This window comes from Ptychodera flava, chromosome 7 (assembly GCF_041260155.1).
Source record: "Ptychodera flava strain L36383 chromosome 7, AS_Pfla_20210202, whole genome shotgun sequence".
NCBI lineage: Eukaryota > Metazoa > Hemichordata > Enteropneusta > Ptychoderidae > Ptychodera > Ptychodera flava.
In genome coordinates this window covers 10,510,067-10,530,022 of record NC_091934.1, presented here as the reverse complement: position 1 = coordinate 10,530,022, position 19,956 = coordinate 10,510,067, and the positions used below count along the sequence as shown (strand labels likewise).

At 37.3% G+C, this 19,956-nt stretch overlaps 1 protein-coding gene across 1 annotated transcript; it reads right to left on the bottom strand.

Moving 5' to 3' along the window:
* Positions 1-278: 278 nt before the first annotated feature.
* On the bottom strand, positions 279-5,599 carry LOC139137744 (uncharacterized). The gene is made up of 2 exons (XM_070706009.1): positions 4,427-5,599; positions 279-638 (listed from the first exon to the last, which is right to left on the bottom strand). The coding sequence occupies exons 1-2, from the start codon at positions 5,597-5,599 to the stop codon at positions 558-560; spliced, it is 1,254 nt and encodes a 417-aa protein (XP_070562110.1). The 3' UTR covers positions 279-557.
* Positions 5,600-19,956: the final 14,357 nt, after the last annotated feature.

Genomic DNA, 19,956 nt, shown 5'->3' with positions numbered 1-19,956 from the left:
AAAATGATGAGTTCATTAATATATTTGTTTTACTCAGTAAGTTGAAGAAAAATGCAAGTCTGAGTTATAGAAACAAATCTAAGTAAATGGATAAATGCAAGTGAAGATAGAGTAAACATACACAAGCACAAAAACTAAACAGCTAAATAATGGGACGTGAAAGAAATGCCGAGTAAAACACAGTCACTTTTAACTGGTTACAATATATTAAAAATTCGACTATAAACAAGGAAAGGATAATGTCATCAAAAAAGTAAGGCAAAGTCGTAGCTGGGAAAGTTCTAAAGCATAAAGAAGTGAACGCGTAAAATGTGTAAAAGGTCATCTAACACAGTGACATTAAACCATAACTGGGTTGACACATGGTGTACATGCATACTTGAAAATTCATCAGAAAGATATCATGTCGAGATAAGGACAACGTTGATCTTTTGTGCGAAAAAGTTGGACTGATAAGCCTTCTTAAAATATTAATATTTTCAGATAGAAAACGTTTGTTTATATATATTGATTATGAAAGGTCGTTCCGCAGACAGCTGCGCGTACAAGACACACTGTTACAACATCCATCGTGCATAAGATATATCAAATATTAAAAATGGTTTCTGCTCAGACAATTGTAACGCGGGCGAAATCAACTTCATATAACCAAGGGACAAACCATTTTGGTAAAGTCTTGCAGTGATGGGAAAGCTTCAAAGCTGTTTAACTATGAACAAGCGTCAAATACTGAATTTGCTTAACATTTGTTCGACATTCAATGCCAATTTAATAGCATGTTCATGAAAAAGAAAGTCGCGCAGCAGCAGAAGGGACGACCCGCCGTTGAATTTGTGTGTCAACTGACGAATTCATTCTCGATATAATGAACTCAATTTGCAGCATGATTACTTGTAAATTGCCCAATTATCCTTGAGTACAAATCTTAAAAAAGTTTCAGCTACTTCTTTAAATGTTCCTTCTAGTAAAAAACAATATGCACATCATTGGTATCCATGTATTTAGGATAACTTTCAATGTTACAGGGCATACTATCAATACTGACGCCGATAGAATTGAACTGCCATCCTTCAGAGAACTTTTTGTATAATCGTTCTCATTCAGGAAAAGTATATTTACAATGAGTTTTTTAGTATATATTTAGTCCTTTTTTATTGACACTCGACAATATTGTATAAAACTTTAGCCATGATTTTTAACTATTAACAGAAAAAGCTGACTACGTTGAAGCAAAATTAGCAGTTATATAATGTGTAGGCCTTGGAAGTTACAATATTTAAAGACTTGGAAGGATGGCTTTGATGAAGAAGTATTGGCTAAGTATTGTACGTAATGTCAGAAGTATTTGAACAATGTCTAAATAACCCCTGCCGCAGAAGAGTATACACGAGATTTTGGTACAATGCGTGACATATAGCACGAGCCGACAGCGAATTGCACCAAATATCGTGTAAACCCTCCTGCGGGGTTATTGCTATTATATTATATCAACTTTTGTGTCTTTTTGTCTTGCTTGGGTATTTAGTCACTTTAAGCCCTAAATAAAGAGACCGGACTTATGAGAGATCGGACGTCGGAAATTCAGCGCCCGAGGCCGAACATTTTATAAGTTTTGATTACGTTGACAACAGACGCACATAGTGTCTTACGATAACATACGCATTACGTTCATCAACATTGCAACGCGAGCATAACTTGTTGCAGACACATAAAATGGGTCAAGACTTCAAATTACAAGAAAAGTAACAATTTTTTCGTAAATTTACATGACAACAATAGTCCTGGTTGTTTTGACATACTAAAAGTAGATTTGTGTCATACCGATGCATCAACCATTGCACAGTCAGTGAGGCTACAGGCGCTATTTTTGAGTGATGAATAATTTGGACGTTATTGTACCAGTAAACGAGTACTTTTGAAATAATCCAGACTTGGAATGACAGCAACTGTGATCAACAGTTTTGCAGAAAGTGCTGCCCGATTCAGCGAGAGCGGGCGCTGACACTGCTTGAATTTTGATGTCAGCTTTTGTCGCAGCCACCAGGTATGATTGTTATTTTGAACTTCTTGGTCTACATCGTTAGAACATCATCGTCTGTTACAGCCTAAACTTTGGCAAAGAATATCTGACATACCGTTACTGTCAGGAAGTGTCAAATGCTATCTTCATTTTAAAGAGCTGTGTCGCGTCTCGACTCCCGCCGAATCAAGCGCTAGCAAAAGTGTATGGTGCGCCGTTGCCCTAATGCAATGATTTGTATACATCAACCCAAAATGTGTTGCTTCATAGGCGTCTTTCATCATTGAACCCAACTTATTTTCACCAAGAGGTGAGTTACAGACCCATACTTTTATCTGTGTATCGAAATTCAGACTTCGGTCTTTGAAGCAAAGCGGGCTGCTTCGGATTTAGTTTAGATCGGTACGTTCAAATCCACGGATTTGGCAATTTTCGAAAATGCTGGTTTAGTGGTTTTACCACTGCTAAAATACTATTTTAACAACGGTGGAATAAGCTCTCATCCAAACAGAATGGTTCATGGTAGCATGATATAATAATTGCCGTTTTGTTTCTAGCCTTTAAGCGTGCCTTTTAAATCATTGTGTGACACTTCTAAGCATTTTCAATGAACTTGGCAATTTTGATATTTTGTTTTGCTTGATTTGATACATTTTCTAGAAGGCTTTGTGGAGTAACTCTTCGTAAATATGTTAGTCATCCACAGCCACACAGCCAGAAACAGTAACAGTCATAGCAACATCTGGAAACAAGTTTACAGTGCAACCAATGAGACAAAACTGAGAGAATTTCAATAGAAACTTCTTCTACGTGTATTGCCATGCAACAAATATTTATATTTTTGGAAATTGAAAGACTCTATGTATTGTCCTCTTTGTCATCAAGTTGACTCTTTAGAACATAGATTTTTATATTGTAACATTGCTGAAAGATGTTGGGAAAAGATTGAAAATGTAATTTGTAGATTTATTGGAGAAAGGGTGAAAATCACACCATCAATGAAAATTTTTGGTGACCCCGTTGAAAACATGGTCATCCCCAGACATTGTAATACGGTTATGCAACTTCTAATTTTATTAGGAAAATGGTGCATACATAAATACTGGATATCAGAAACAAATATTCCAATTGGAATTTTACTTAAAAAGAATTTACTATACGTTACAATATAGAAAATACAATGAGTACTAGACCTGATGTAATGAAAATTTACGAGAGCATTCACAACCTTTTGTAAATTCTTTATGTGACTTTCTACCGTAATACATTATTGTAACTCTGCAATTACTGGATTTTTTATAATAAAAGAGAAAACAAATGTTAGTCATCCACACAAAATGATTTCTTCATGAATATTGGGAGAATAGCACTGACACTAAATCTTTTGCAAAGAATGTTTTCAGCCCATGCCAACAATGATGATGACAACTTAGTTCTTGTTCTCAAAGTCTCAGCCTTAATATACTAACACAATGCGAGTGACGATTTGCTATTGCAGGATGAGAATAGGGGTAAACTTGTTCAAATCTATCTTTCAAATGCACGATCATCGACAAGTTTCTGTGTACTACAGTTAATTATGTAGCTCATTGCTACTCGCGACAGGCTGCTCCTGAGTTTCACCTTTTGGAATGTTACTCTAGTTTAGGTTCTTTAAGTCTTTCAACCCCAGTTCCCTGTATACAGGTCCAACTTTACCATGGAAAGCAATGGATTTGGGACAAACCATGGTGGTGAAAGGGTTAAGTCACAGCACTATACAACATGTTCCAAGGGATTTTCTTCTCCCGCGGCTTTCCCTTTAGCGTCTTTCTTTCTTTCCCAAACGGTCACGTAGTTCCCAGCGTATTTCATGGCTGGTAATATTTCTTGCAGAAGTTTGTTTCTCACATTTTTATCGAATGTATTATTTCCGGTGTCTAAAGTAGAGACATACTTATACAATATATTTTGTAAGTATATTAACTTACTATCATTTCGCGTCATTCCTGGTGGAAAGGAAAACTTGCTAATTTTCAGGTTGATGAGCTCATAGTCGTCCAAGCTCTTGTTATCTATCGATAACTCACTTACTATTGCAAATAGACTGATAATCTTATTTCCACTCAACATCTCGAATATTTTTGTTTCCGTGGAGGGAGTCAGTTTACTTAGGTAAATGAGAACGCAACGCAACGCCGCATTGTGTTTGATACTATTGCAAATCGATAACAAATCCTGATCTTCACCCCAATGGTCAATTATCATGAACTTAATGACTTTATTCTCCGTGATTGCTCTGTAAAATATTTGGTTGACTTCATTGACTTCTATTTTCTTTTCATCGGAAAGATCTTTTTCGAAAATACATTCGCTTATTGGGGATGTCTTCCTACAATCGCTGTATTGGTTGTTCCAATCACTCACCACTTCCGTGTTGATGTGCCACGTGGTCAAAGTTAAACTTTGTTCAAGAATTTCAGCCATAACTTGTCTCCTTTCTGCTAATAAACCATTTGACGAAAATGTGCTGTAAAGGCATTTTAGAGATGGATGACGTGAAATCTGCTGTCCTACTCCGCAGAACATTTCTTCCGCTCTAAATTGACCGTTCAGGCCGAGATATTCGAGAGTATTGTTCAAACGAAGCATTGATTTTAAGTTACTATTCTTGAGTACGTATTCGGCAAAACTGCTGACGTCGTCGAGATCAAATAAACCGATATTAAGTTGCTTTAGATGCACTGAGTTTGACATATCCAACACAAAATCATTTGTGACGTCTTGACATTCAATTCTAAGTAGCAAGCATTTTAACGACATCAAAGCAACATTTGTCAGTGGATTTTTGTCTTCAGAGACAAGAACGGTTATCATTACGCTTTCAAAATATTTCGAGTCGCATAAGACATCTAATAATTTATGACTTCCAAAGTTATTTGCCAAATCTAACTCGATCAATTGTGGCCTGCTACTACGTTCCGCTGCAGAAACTTCATTGCAATGACTAATTAGTTCAGTTAATCCCTCAAGGCAAGCTTTGCTTATGAGCGCACTGTGGTCAAATGCAATGATTTTGCTGCGAACAATCTCATCAGAGATTAAATCAACAAACATTCGTGGATGGCCTGTTTCATACAAACAGCTTAGGCCAAGAGTCATGTAATGATAAAAGGGCTGAACTCCTGAAGTAAGCCTTTGCTTCAAAATATCAAAAAGAGGAGCTGCATCTCTACCAAGCATTCCAGCTATGAACAAGCAAAGCGTACCGAGGTCCACACTATCAACGACCTTATCTAAAACGTTTGTCTTGGATATTTTTTCACATTTAACAAGATAGAAGGCTGCCATGTACTCCTGGAAGGTCTTATGAGTAAACACCCAATACTTATTTGGGGTCAGCTTTGCACTACTGTATTCCCTATTCAGGAGACCAATCCGTAAGACGTCATCGTCTTCATATATGTCTGCGCTTTGAATATCGCGTGTATCAAATCTTACTTGATTTTTAAGCAGCGCATCATAAGCCACCCTTCCAAGATTTTGTAAACGTTCCCTGTACTCAGAGGACCCAATTTCGTAAACAGCCGATAAACCCATTTTCTTTCGAAACCTGTTGACAATGAACAAGATTATGGCTTCGTATAAATCACTTAATTTACTTGGAAGTTTTCCCTGTAAGTCTTCCCAAAGAAGACAAAGAATTACGGTGTTCAAAGGATTTACTGCCAGTGATGCTATATTACCATCATCTCCGCAAATATCTTGTAATAATCCTTCTATTTCAATACCCTCAATATCTCTTAAGTATCTTCTTGCATATGCAACTGCATTCTCTGTTGAAAACCCTTTGATAATAAAATGATGGAGAGGATATTGAATAAACCTTCCTCGCTCTGTGCTCCTGGATGACAGTATAATTACTGATTTTGGGAACATCCTACCCTCCATTAGTTTATATAACCATTGTTTGAGGGAAGGTTTGAGTTCATCCGCCCCATCCAATACAAATACTATTTTGTCTTGATTTTGGAAAATGTAATTATTCAGCTGAAGTTTGTCTACATTTGGTTCAAACGGTAACAATTGATAAAACATAGCATCAATGACATTCTGGCCATCAACCATCTGTCTTAATTCTAAAAATATCAACAATTCATATTTTTTCAGCATAGGTTCGGTACCTTGTGCCCAGTCAAGCGCAAGCTTCCTGCATAGTGTACTCTTACCAATTCCTGGCTCTCCCTCTACGAAAACTCTTTTCTTGGTGTTATCTGCCTCGAACACTTTACGAAAATCTGCACCTTTTTTTTCTTGTCCTCTCGGCAGCTTCTCAACCAATTCCAGCTTGGTATACACATCGACTAAGTTGACAAAGTAGCCACCCTCATACCATGGAATAAGTTCGAACCGTTCCAACTTTTCTTTGTAGTGTTCTATCAACAACTCTCTGCACGTCTTTGCACTTTGTACACCTAAAGCGTCGTAATCCCAAAATCAAACAAAGATGACGACATAAATTGTCATTTAATTTCTCTGCGTTGCCACTGAAGCATTATTATTATTATTATTATTATTATATTATTATTATTATATTATTTATTTATTTATTTACTTATTTATTTACTATTTATTTATTATTTATTTATTTATTTCAAGAGGGACATCTGATAACAATAGATAAATTGTTATTTACATCAGAGCCCTAAAATACTTTTACGTTTTGTAAGCGATGTCATTGTGTAGAATTATGGCATCAAACGATCAAAATGGACCTTTGATTGTTCCCTTGGATGATTTCAAGAACGATACTTTTTAGCCAATAATTAAAGCACACCCAGCGACGGTAAACCATGAGATTTTGACCAATTCAAAACACATATGGACGAGCGATAGCAAGTGCATAATGAAGTGACTAGGTCAAAAACGAGTGGTAAACCGTCGCTTGAGGTGATTTTTGCTATTATATCATACTAGTGCATTGGAATTTATGCGTGGAATGCCAAAAAGGATTTTTGCTCAAGCTCGCGCGTATACTAGCCGTAGTATATATGTATATGTATAGTATATATACCACGGTCTTTTCACGTCTCGACCAATCAGATCGCTGTATTTGTGTCATCAATATACTGGTATGATATAATAATATCATGACACCTTTATCAAACTCATAAGTACACTGATTATCGGATACATTATCAGTAATATAGGGTATGACGTCACAAAATTCACTCGCATTGACAAAGTTATGAAGCAATAAATCTCACCCAGCGACGGTATACCACGAGATTTTGACCAGTGCACGACATATATGCACTCGCGATATTGCTATTATATCATAACAGTATGAAATTTGGCGTGGAACGTCAAAAACGGACTTTTGCTCAAGCACTGGGCTCGAGCGTGTGCCAGCCGTGGTATATCGCCAATATACCACGGCTCTTTTCGCGTCTCGACCAATCAGATCGCTGTAATTGCGCCATCAATATACTGGTATGATATAATAAATATTATATCATACCAGTATATTGATAGGGCAAATACGGCGATCTGATTGATCGAGACGTGGAATTCCACGCCAGAATTTCAATATATGGTTATATGCCACTCGGTTTTGACCAGTTCACTTTATATATGCACTCGCTGTCGCTCGTGCATATTATGTCGTGAACTGGTCAAAATCTCGTGGTATACCGTCGCCGGGTGTGCTTTATTGCTGAACAAGAAAAGAAACTTGTTTGTATACCTCGATCACAAGGCTCTTGCTGTTGTGAGAATACGTCGATTTCTCGTACAAGGCCAGGTAGTGCCATTTTCTTGAATGCATTGCGCAATAAGCCAAGGTTATTTGGGGAAATTGTTCCACGTTGAGTTAGATAAAGAAAGAGCGTATGAGCGTCTGATAACGTCGACCTATCTTTTTCATCCACATATTCACGCAGAAGCATTTTTAGTGTATGGAAATCACGGATGCTAATTTTTTATCCAGTGTATGGTGAAGTACATTCAAGGACCCAAGCTCATCTTTAATTCTTCTCTCACCTGAAAGTGAAAAGAAGCATTGGTGATTGAGTTAGTTAATCGTCAGTAGCCCTATACGTACAATCATGGACCTAAATATTTTAGGTCCATGGTACAATCAAGATACCATTATGTAACATTACCTGAATAAAACAAACAGAGGTATCATTGGCTAGAGTTTCTTGACATTTTCCCTATCTTGTGACAGGGATAATGGCACATTAGAACAGGACAGTTGGCTGCACTATATTAAATTCGGTTCAAATTATACGACAATCAAACAAATGCTCTTCTAATTGGACAGCGATCGAATACATTTTAAATGTAAGCTATTAAACACTGACGTGATCGACTCACACAACCCTTGTTACATCAGATCACAAGGTTTGCCTATTCAAAACACTTTACACAGGGAAATACGGACACATCCGTCACCACATCTATGTACATGAAAATTTAGTAAATTCTCGATAGGATTCCAATTCGATATACGGCACGCGAAAACATCACAGTCAAAACCGCTCGGCTGAATCTCCACCCTCAAAAGAATAGTTCAATGAGCGAGCTAATGTTGTTACGATATTTACAGGTGAACTAGGAGTGAATAGTCTTTAATAAGATATTTTTAATACTTTCATAATTATTAAAATAATTAATCTTAATAATGAAATATTGATTCCACTAAAACCGAGTTGGTATTTCATCCGGGATTAGCTTCCTTTCTGCGGAGAAGCACTCGATGAAATCCAAATATATATACTTCTAGTATTTATTGGACACCCCTGCCTGCCTGCCGCCTGTGTCATGCATAACTCGTACGTTCAGCGATTTCAAGGAGTGCTCCTCCGTAGAAAGGAAGCTCAACCTCAATTAAATACTAACTCGGTTTAGTGAAATCAGTATTTCATTATTACAATTTATTATATTTTATTCTTAGAATAATTATCATATTTTTAGACTATTCACTCCTAGTTCGTTGCAAATTTAACACAATATGATTTATCTTTCACATGCATGAAAACTTTTGAGTCATCAGCATATGGCCCTAAAACGAAGGGGGAAGGGGGAGCTACGAAGGGCTTATGACCCTAAAACGAAGGGGGAAGGGGGATTACGATGGGATTATTATATTCATATTCTAAGAAGATAAAACTTGGATAAAACAATGCAAAAATAAAATATTGTCCTAACTATGATAAATATGAAAATAAAGAAATATTATTCTCACACTTAAGGGACTTATGTTAGTGGACAAGGTGAGGGTGGCTTTATGTACAATGCAATAAAAAGAACCATATGCTGATCAATAACTATCACTGATGCAGTGAAGTGGGATATGATATTGACAGTAATAGAAGAAAACACTTTAATGGCGATATGCAAAATGAAATATTGTCCTAACAATTAAGGAACGTATGTTATTTGGTGACCCCAAGATTTATGTACAATACAATATATACAGGCACTCACGCCATGCTTAAGGCAGAACCAATAACTATCACTGAAGTCATGAAGAGGGACATGATATTCACAGTGTAAGTAGAAAAAAGTTTGATAAAAATTGAAAAATGAAATATTATTCTCACTCTTAAGAGACGTATCTTTTTGTCCTGAGGGGGGGTTTACATACAATGCAACCTGTAAAAATACTACCCTATAACTATCACTGATGCCACGAAGGGAGCATGATATTCTAAGATTTAATATTGAACACATTGACAACAAGATTCAAAAATGAAATATTGTCCTCAGGCATAGGGCACTTATGTTATATAAAAATGGTGGGAGGTCTTGTATATGATGTACAATGTACAGACACTAACCCCACCCTGAAGACGGGACCAATAACTTTAAATAATGCCACGAAGGGGGACATGATATTATCAGTTTTAGTAAAGAACACATTGATTGGACATGACATTTTCAGCGTGAGTAGCAAAAAGTTTGATAGAAACAAGCAAAGTTAAATTATTGTCATGGGGAATAAGGGACTTATGCTAAAGGACTGGGGAGGGGGGCTTTGCGTATAATGTATAATACGTAGGCACCAGAACCATACTATAAATAGGGCCTATAAGTATAGGATAAAGCCCGAGTACGAGGGCTCTTCTGGTATATAAAGTCCAACCCAACGATAAAATGTCGAGGCCGCAGGCCGAGACATTTTATCGTAGGGTTGGACTCTATATACCAGAAGAGCCCGAGTACGAGGGTTTTATCCGACTTAAAAACTATCGCCCTAACTGATATATTTTCTTTTTTTAATGTATTTACGTCAGCTGTCCCCTTTGTCAATGTAACATGTTTAGGATATGAATTAAAACTTTTATTTGTGAAATAGCTTTCCAATGTAATGGAACATCCTATAAATGCCCTAGGGCACATAATATAAATGCCCTAGGGCACAGCAGATTTTGTGTTGCAGCTGGTTTCCGCTGTGTTACCAAATTTGAATATTAAAACGTACCAGATGTCTACAGAATATGACATGTTCACTTTTGATTGGACAGTACTTTACTACGGCGCTGTCATTCGTTTCTGGAATTTGGTGACCAAGGCTTTACGAGTAAATAAAACACCCTGAATTGAGCACTCTGATTGGTCAATCAACAGTAGACAGTTTTTAACTTGAATCATACCACGAAGGGGGACATGATATTCTCAGTAGAGAAACATATTGATTGCAAGATGCAAAAATGAAATATTGTCCTCAAGCTCAAGGGACTGATGTTATAGGACGAGGGGGAGGCTTTGTGTATAATGCATAATATACAGCCACCACCACCACCACATACTAAAGACGGGGCCTATAACTTTAACTAATGCCAGGAAGGGGATCATGATATTCTTAGTGTCAGTAGGGAACACTTTCATAATAATATATAAAAAAAGAAATATTGTCCTCAGGCTTAAGGGAATGATGTTATAAGACGAAGGGGGAAGGGGCTCTGTGTACAATGTAGGCACCTCCACCATACTGAAGACATGGCTTATAACTTTAACTAATGCCAGGAAGGCGATCATGATATTCTTAGTGTCAGTTTGGAACACTTTCATTGTAATATATAAAAAAAAGAATTATTGTCCTCAGGCTTAAGGGAATGTTATAAGACGAAGGGGGAAGGGGCTCTGTGTACAATGTAGGCACCTCCACCATACTGAAGACATGGCTTATAACTTTAACTGATGCCGAAAAGGGGACATGATATTCTCAGTGTCTGTAGAGAACTTTTTGATAAAAAGATGCAAAAAAGAAATATTATAGTCAGCCTTAAGGGACTGATGTTATAGGGCGAAGGGGAGGGCTTTGTGTATAATGTATAAAATACGGGCACCACCACCATACTTAAAGTTCCATTAGCTGTATCTTCTTGCGATTTTTCCGTTAGTTTTGATTGAAATGATCACTAGCTCATGTTGAATAGCCTGTCAAATAACAGAGAATCGCATATTATTCGGAAACATTACGTGCCTACAACTAAAAACATGTGATTTTACAACGAAAATTTCAATTTTGTCCGGACAGAAATACAAACTCTGTTGACACGCGGATTGCAACGTAGGCATTCTTCTGCACCTGCGCGAGCCATTTACAGCAATTTCAAAATAAATATTCATTACTTATGCCCGGCACTTACTTCGTAGTCCATTGTCCGAGCACGTTGCATGGCCAGATGTCTGGCAATCCAACTTGTACATCTGGCGTGATCGCGGCGTCACCATATCTGCATTCTCCCCAGCACGCTTAGCATGCCAGACGTCAACAAACGAGCTCGGAAGGGCAACACGTTTGAACAAAAATTACCAGTTTTATGTGGCTATAACATCACTAATCATGTTTGTTTCTTCGTAAAACAACATTTTGCAACAAATATGAGCCTCCAACATGGAATTTTCCGAGGTACAAAATGGTCAAAAGTTACAAATAATGGGGGACATGATATTTTCAGGTCAGTAGAGAACACTTTGATAATATATGCAAAAAAGAAATATTGTCCTCAGGCTTAAGGGAATGATGTTATAAGACGAGGGGGGGGGGGTCTGCGTACAATGTATATAATATTTATATACAGGCACCCCCACCATACTAAAGACAGGGCTTATAACTTTAACTGATGGCATTTATGGGACATGATATACTCAGGGTAAATAGACAACACTTTGATAATTATATGCAAAAAGGATTATTGTACTCAGGCTTAAGGCACTGATGTAATAGGTAGTAGGTGGAGGGCTTTGTGTATAATGCATAATATACAGACAAGAACACAATACTAAATGGGGCCTAAAACTTTCACTTATGCCCGAAAGGGGGACATTATATTCTCAGTGTCAGTAGGAAACACTTTGATAATAATATACAAAAAAAATATTGTCCTCAGGCTTAAAGGACTAGTGTTATAAGACGAAAGGGGGGGGGGCTCTGTGTACAATATATAATATAGAGGCACCACCACCATACTGAAGACAGGGCCTATAACTTTAACTGATGCCACAAAGGGGACATGATATTCTCAGTGTCAGTAGAGAACACTTTGATAAAAAGATGCAAAAAAGAAATATTGTAGTCAGCCTTAAGGGACTGATGTTATAGGGCGAAGGGGGAGGGCTTTGTGTATAATGTATAATATACAGGCACCACCACCATACTGAAAATTGGGCTTACAACTTTCACTGATGCCACAAAGGGGGACATGATATTCTCAGTGTTAGTAGAGAACACTGTGATAATAATATGCAAAAGAGAAATATTGTCCTCAGGCTTAAGGGACTGGTGTTATAAGACGAAGGGGGGGGGGCTCTGTGTAAAATAATCACAATCATACCAATCCATAATCCAATGACTAGGTCAGTATCGTAAGACAGTAGTTGTAAACATAGACACAAAACAGCACAGAACAGACAGCAAATAGACGGTACACAAACAAAGTCATATTTATGAAAGAAAGATATATGGACCTCTGGCCAGAAGACCAAGAAGTGTATAATATACAGGCACCTCCACCATACTGAAGACATGGCTTATAACTTTAACTGATGCCAAAAAGGGGACATGATATTCTCAGTGTCAGTAGAGAACACTTTGATAAAAAGATGCAAAAAAAATATTATAGTCAGCCTTAAGGGACTGATGTTATAGGGCGAAGGGGGAGGGCTTTGTGTATAATGTATAATATACAGGCACCACCACCATACTGAAAATTGGGCTTACAACTTTCACTGATGCCACAAAGGGGGACATGATATTCTCAGTGTTAGTAGAGAACACTTTGATAATAATATGCAAAAAATAAATTATCGTCGTCAGGGTTAAGGGAGTTATGTTATAGCACGAAGGGGAGGGCTTTGTGTCTAATGTATAATATACAGGCAAATGGTTATGATTGTCGAATATACACCATTTCGAATGCATGTAGTGTCATCACAGGAAGACTGTATGACATTATTGACAGTATTACAGTTAGAAGATGGGTGTCGACGCTAGCAATACGTCAATATGATCATATTTTTAAGTCCCTTAATCTATATCCAAGAGCCATACCACAACCAATAAATTATGCGATGTGTACACGATACTGACGGAGCTATTTTGTGCAGGAGAAGAGCCTAGAATTATAAATAGGCCATAAGGAAATAATTCACATTATATGTTGTTCATGCAGAGAAGCTAAGATGTCATATTAGTTGTGTTTTCGCTGAATCTCAACAATTCACAGTGTATTACAAATTTATGTAATGTACTTGTAAATATTTTTGATGTAGCAAATGTAAATATCCCAAGGTATGAAGCTGCAAAGTATTGCTGGGGGGGCCTATAGCATATAGAGCAGCGTAATCAATCTTATTACATTAGTTAGAGTACTGTAGCCAGCCTCCATGTGAGAGCATGAAAACATACATTAAACTAATGTCCGTATAAACTAATGCATAACTGTGCATTACATGTATGCACTATGTGTACATCTGTATTTTTCATAAAAACGAGAGACCACAACATTGTGAACAATGTTCTGACTGTTATTTATACTAAGTACAAATAATGTAAATCTTTGTATGCGCACACACAAAATTTATAAGTCCCTTCATTTAGGTCACTTTACACGATCCTATGCACGAACACATAGAGAAGGTGACAACCTTTTGCCAAGAACATATATCCCAAATTCGTAAAAACCAGACTTCGGCATTCCGTAAATTCCACATATTGATCTCTAATACCTCTGTATATACCATCTTATCCGTCAGATTATAACTGCAAGTCATTTGCCACCTACAGTCTTGCTTGTATATGGCGCATTGTGCACATAGCCCTCGCCATGTGTTTAATAAAATAAATATATGAAGTGTGAGCACAATATTTCATTCCTGCCTATTGTTATCAACACGATCTCTATCATCAGTTTGAATATCATGTTCTTCAGGGCATTGATAGAAAGTAATTGCTCTCTTTGGTCTGGCGATTGTATATCATGCATTGTCCCTCACATCAGAGGACAATATTTCGTTTTCGAATATTGTTATTAAAGTGTTCTCTACTTAAACATTAAAGATCATTTCCCCGTCATCGCATCAATGATTGTTATAGGCCCCACGATCTGTATGGTGCTAGAACTTTTACATATTGCATTGTATGTAGCCCCACCTCTTTCGTCCTACACCATAAGTCCACTAAGCATGAGGACAAAATTTTTCTTTTGCAAGTTGGAATCAACCTTTTCTTTACTGACACTGTCAATATCATGTCCCCCTTCTTGGCATAATTTATAGTTTATGGGCCCCGCAATTAGCATGGTGGTGGTGCCTAAATATTAGACATAATACACGAAGACCTCCACCTTTGTCCCACAAGATAAGTCCCTTAAGCCTGATGACAATGATTAAACTTTTGCACAGTTCCCTATTGAAACTGTGAATATGAGGTCCCCCTTCGTGGCATAAATGAAAGTTATAGGTCCCATCCTTAGCATTGTGGTGGTGCCTGTATATTATACATTATGCACTAAGCCCTCCCCTTTCGCCTGACAACATAAGTGCATTAAGCCTGAGGACAGAAAATATCTTAACTTTGAATATTTCTATCAAACAGTTCCGTACTGACACTGAGAATTCATGTCTCCCTTCGTGGTATAATTTAAAGTTATAGGTCCTGTCTTCAGCATTTGCAGCATGTGGTATCAGTGAAAGCTATAGGCGCTGTCTTGAGTATTCTGGTGGTGCCTGTATATTGCACATTATACACAAAGCCCTCCCCCTTCGCCCTATAACATCAGTCCCTTAAGGCTGAGTACAATATTTCTTTTTTGCATCTTTTTGCAAAGTGTTCTCTACTGACACTGAGAATATCATGTCCCCCTTCATGGCATAAGTGAAAGTTATAGGTCCTGCCTTCAGTATGGATGTGCTTCTTCTATATTATACATTATACACAAAGCTCTCCCCTTCATCCTATAAGATATGTCCCTTAAGCGTTAGCAAATATTTCTTTTTTGAATCTTGTTATCAATATGTTCTCTTCTGACACTGAAAAAATCATGTTCCCCTTCGCGGTCTAAGTGAAAGTTATAGGTCCTGCCGTCAGTATGGATGTGCTGCCATATATTATACATTATACACAAAGCCCTCCCCCTTCGTCCTATAAGATAAGTCCCTTAAGCGTGAGCACAGTATTTCTGTATAGAATCTTGTTATCAATATGTTCTCTACTGACACTGAGAATATCATGTCCCACTGAATGGCATCAGTGAAAGTTATAGGCTTTGTCTTAGGCATTCTGGTAGTGCCTGTATATTGTACATTATACACAAAGTCCTCCCCCTTCGCCCTATAACATCAGTCCCTTAAGGCTGACTACAATATTTCTTTTTTGCATCTTTTTATCAAAGTGTTCTCTACTGACACTGAGAATATCATGTCCCCCTTCGTGGCATAAGTGAAAGTTATAGGTCCTGCCTTCAGTATGGATGTGCTTCTTCTATATTATACATTATACACAAAGCTCTCCCCTTCATCCTATAAGATATGTCCCTTAAGCGTTAGCAAATATTTCTTTTTTGAATCTTGTTATCAATATGTTCTCTTCTGACACTGAAAAAATCATGTTCCCCTTCGCGGTCTAAGTGAAAGTTATAGGTCCTGCCGTCAGTATGGATGTGCTGCCATATATTATACATTATACACAAAGCCCTCCCCCTTCGTCCTATAAGATAAGTCCCTTAAGCGTGAGCACAGTATTTCTGTATTGAATCTTGTTATCAATATGTTCTCTTCTGACACTGAGAATATCATGTCCCCCTTAATGGCATCAGTGAAAGTTATAGGTCCCATCTTCAGTATTGTGGTAGTGCCAGTATATTGCACATTATACACAACGCCGTCCCCCTTCGTCCTATAAGATAAGTCCCTTAAACGTGAGCACAATATTTCATTTTTGAATCTTGTTATCAATATGTTCTCTTCTGACACTAAGAGTATCATGTCCCCTTCGTGGCCTAAGTGAAAGTTATAGGTCCTGCTGTCAGTACGGATGTGCCACCTCTATATTGTACATTATACACAAAGCCCTCCCCCTTCGTCCTATAAGATAAGTCCCTTAAGCGTGAGCACAATATTCATTTTGAAACTTTTTATCTATATTTTAACAAGTTTTTTGATCTTGTTATCAATATGTTCTCTTCTGACACTGAGAATATCATGTCCCCCTTCGTGGCATAAGTTAAAGTTATAGGTCCATCTTCAGCAATGTGGTGGTGCCTGTATGTTATACATTATGCACTAAGCCCCCCTTCGTCCTATAAGATAAGTCCCTTAAGCGTGAGTACAGTATTTCTGTATTGAATCTTGTTATCAATATGTTCTCTACTGACACTGAGAATATCATGTCCCCCTTCGTGGCATAAGTGAAAGTTATAGGTCCTGCCTTCAGTATGAATGTGCTGCCTCTATATTATACATTGTACACAAAGCCCTCCCCCTTCGTCCCATAAGATAAGTCCCTTAAGCGCGAGCACAATATTTAATTTTTGGATCTAGTTATCAGTATGTTCTCTTCTGACACTGAGAGTATCATGTTCCCCTTCGTGGCCTAAGTGAAAGTTATAGGTCCTGCCTTCAGTATGGATGTGCAGCCTCTATATTATACATTATACACAAAGCCCTCCCCTTCGTCCTATAAGATAAGTCCCTTAAGCGTGAGCACAGTATTTCTGTATTGAATCTTGTTATCAATATGTTCTCTTCTGACACTGAGAATATCATGTCCCCCTTCATGGCATCAGTGAAAGTTATAGGTCCCATCTTCAGCAATGTGGTGGTGCCTGTATATTATACATTATGCACTAAGCCCCCCTTCGTCCTATAAGATAAGTCCCTTAAGCGAGAGCACAATATTTCACTTTTGAATCTTGTTATCAATATGTTTTCTTCTGACACTGAGAATATCATGTCCCCTTCGTCGCATCGGTGAAACTTATAGGCCCTGTCTTCAGCATTGTGGTGGTGCCTCCATATTATACATTATACACTAAGCCCTCCCCTTCGTCCTATAACATAAATCCCTTAAGCGTGAGGGCAATAATTTAACTTTGCATGTTTCTATCAAACTGGTCTGTACTGACACTGTGAATATCATGTCCCCCTTTTTTGCATCAGGGACTGTAATGGGTCGGATCAGTATGATGCTAGTGCTTGTGTATAGTGCACTATGCACAAAGCCCTCCGCTTTCGTCCAATAAGATAAGTACCTTAAACGTAAGGACAATTTTTCATTTTTGCATATTTTTATATGGGTTCTCTACTAACACAGTGCATATCATATCATAGCCCCTAAATGGTATCAGTGACAGTTATAGGTCCCCATCAGGTTTGTGCTAGTGCTGGTATATATTGCATTGTGCATAAAGCCCCAGCCCCCGTCCTTCTTCTACCGACAAAGTCCCTTAGCGTGAGGATAATATTTCATTTTTGCGTATTTTTATCAAAGCCAGGACAATATTTCATTTTTGCATAGTGTTATCAAAATTTTATCTACTTACAGAGAGAATATATCACAACCCTTCGTATTCACCCTTCCCCCTTCTCCCTTCGTTTTAGTTTTCCCCAGCATATAGTGATAGTGTTGAGTGGTTGAGACACTCTGACGGATCGTTTTACTTACAGTCTAAATAACAGAGGGCCTAAAATGGACCCTTGAGGTACATCCGAAGTGAAATGTCCCCAAGTTGACATTTCCCCATCAAATACAACTCTTTGCAATCTATTATGTAGGTATGATGAAAGCCACGTTGAAAAATTCCCCTCCCCCCCGACGCCATAAGATTAAATTTTGTGGAGTAAAAGTACATGGTTTACTGAATCGAAGGCTTTCGAGAAATCTAAATAAATAGAATCAACCTGGCCGCCTTTGTCAACTATAGAAATAATGTATTCGGTGTAAGCTATTAAAGTAGTTGCAGTTTAACGACCGGGGAAAAAAACCATGTTGACTATTACTTATACAATTTTTTACATGATCAAATAAACATTTGTAAACAAGTTATGAAAAACCTTGCTAAAACGTGCAAAAGTGAAATCGGTCTATAATTACTAGCGTATGTACGATCGCCAGGTTCGAAGATTGGGACAAAATGGGCTCTCTTAAACAACGATGGGAATAGTTCCTGCTGTATTGATCTATTAAATATTAATGAAATGTGGCACAGATAATTCCCCTTCACATTTAAAATCACATCTCAAATAGAATCAGCACCGCAGGCTTTTGCTGGTTCGGTTTCTTTAAGAACAGAAAGCACCAGATCAACTGACACATCAATGGTATTAAGAACAGTACACATATACTTACAGCAATTTGGTTTGGTTGGGTTCTCGTAATTTGTAAAAACTGACTGAAAATACTGATTAGTAAGTTCGGTGTTGGCTCTGCCGCATTGGTCACCGATGCACCTTGATAATAGGGTTTGATTTATTGTTGTGTTTACTGTTGATAACAGTCAATAACGTTTACTGTTTACACCGATGGAGGTCTGTACTTCGAGTAGATAATCTCCACGGACGGATTTACGCAGTAATTTGAATTTACGGCGCAGGCGCGAGAATTGGTCGCAATCTTCTGGTTCACAGGAAATTTGGTATGTATGGCGAGCTTGCTCTTGCTTTAATTGTATATATATATATATATATATATATATATAATATATATATATATATATATATATATATATATATATATATATATATATACACAATTGAAGCTGTGCTTATGGGTTGGAAAAATAACTTGTATCTCTGCCTCTCGGTCTGTCTTTAAAAACTTTAGAACTACAGCACTTACAATTGTGGTATTCTGTGTGCTGGTGCATTATACCTTGGAGATGTGAATTTGTTCAAATGAAGATGTTAGAGTCAAAAATTAGGTATAGAAAAGCAAATCAGTAAAAATGCTAGAACTCATGAAATGCCGTGCAGATAAGATTGATATTTGGTCCGTGGATACCTTGAACAAACACGATTTGTATACAATTTGTAATTGTCGATTTGGTAGGGATATTTTTAATTTTGTATTTTTGCTGAACATATTTTTACGTGATGACTTAAATGACCTCCACCAACTTGAAATTTGCTTTCAAATTGATATAATAATGTTTTATATTAATTGTACTAAAATACATTTACAGAAAGGCAAAGGGATGGCCTTCGTCAGGTTTGTACAAATTATGGTGAAATTTTCGTATTTGTAACTTTTTGAGCAAATTTTGCAATTTTGGCCAAAAAAATTCTCTGAAACTACTTGTCAAATTGATTGATTTTTCATATAAACTGCTCTTGTTATATTGATGAGAGAGACAAATTTATATTTTGTGAATATGTTCGTAGACACAATTTTGCTATATATTTGTTACGGGTGAATACAATAAAATCATTATATATGTATTTTTTCATTT

Coding starts and splice junctions, on each gene's coding strand:
- LOC139137744 (XM_070706009.1), bottom strand. CDS start 5,599: ATGGGTTTATCGGCTGTTTACGAAATTGGGTCCTCTGAGTACAGGGAA. Junction 639..4,426: donor GGCACATCAACACGGAAGTG/GTGAGTGATTGG, acceptor GGTTATATGAAG/TTGATTTCGCCCGCGTTACA.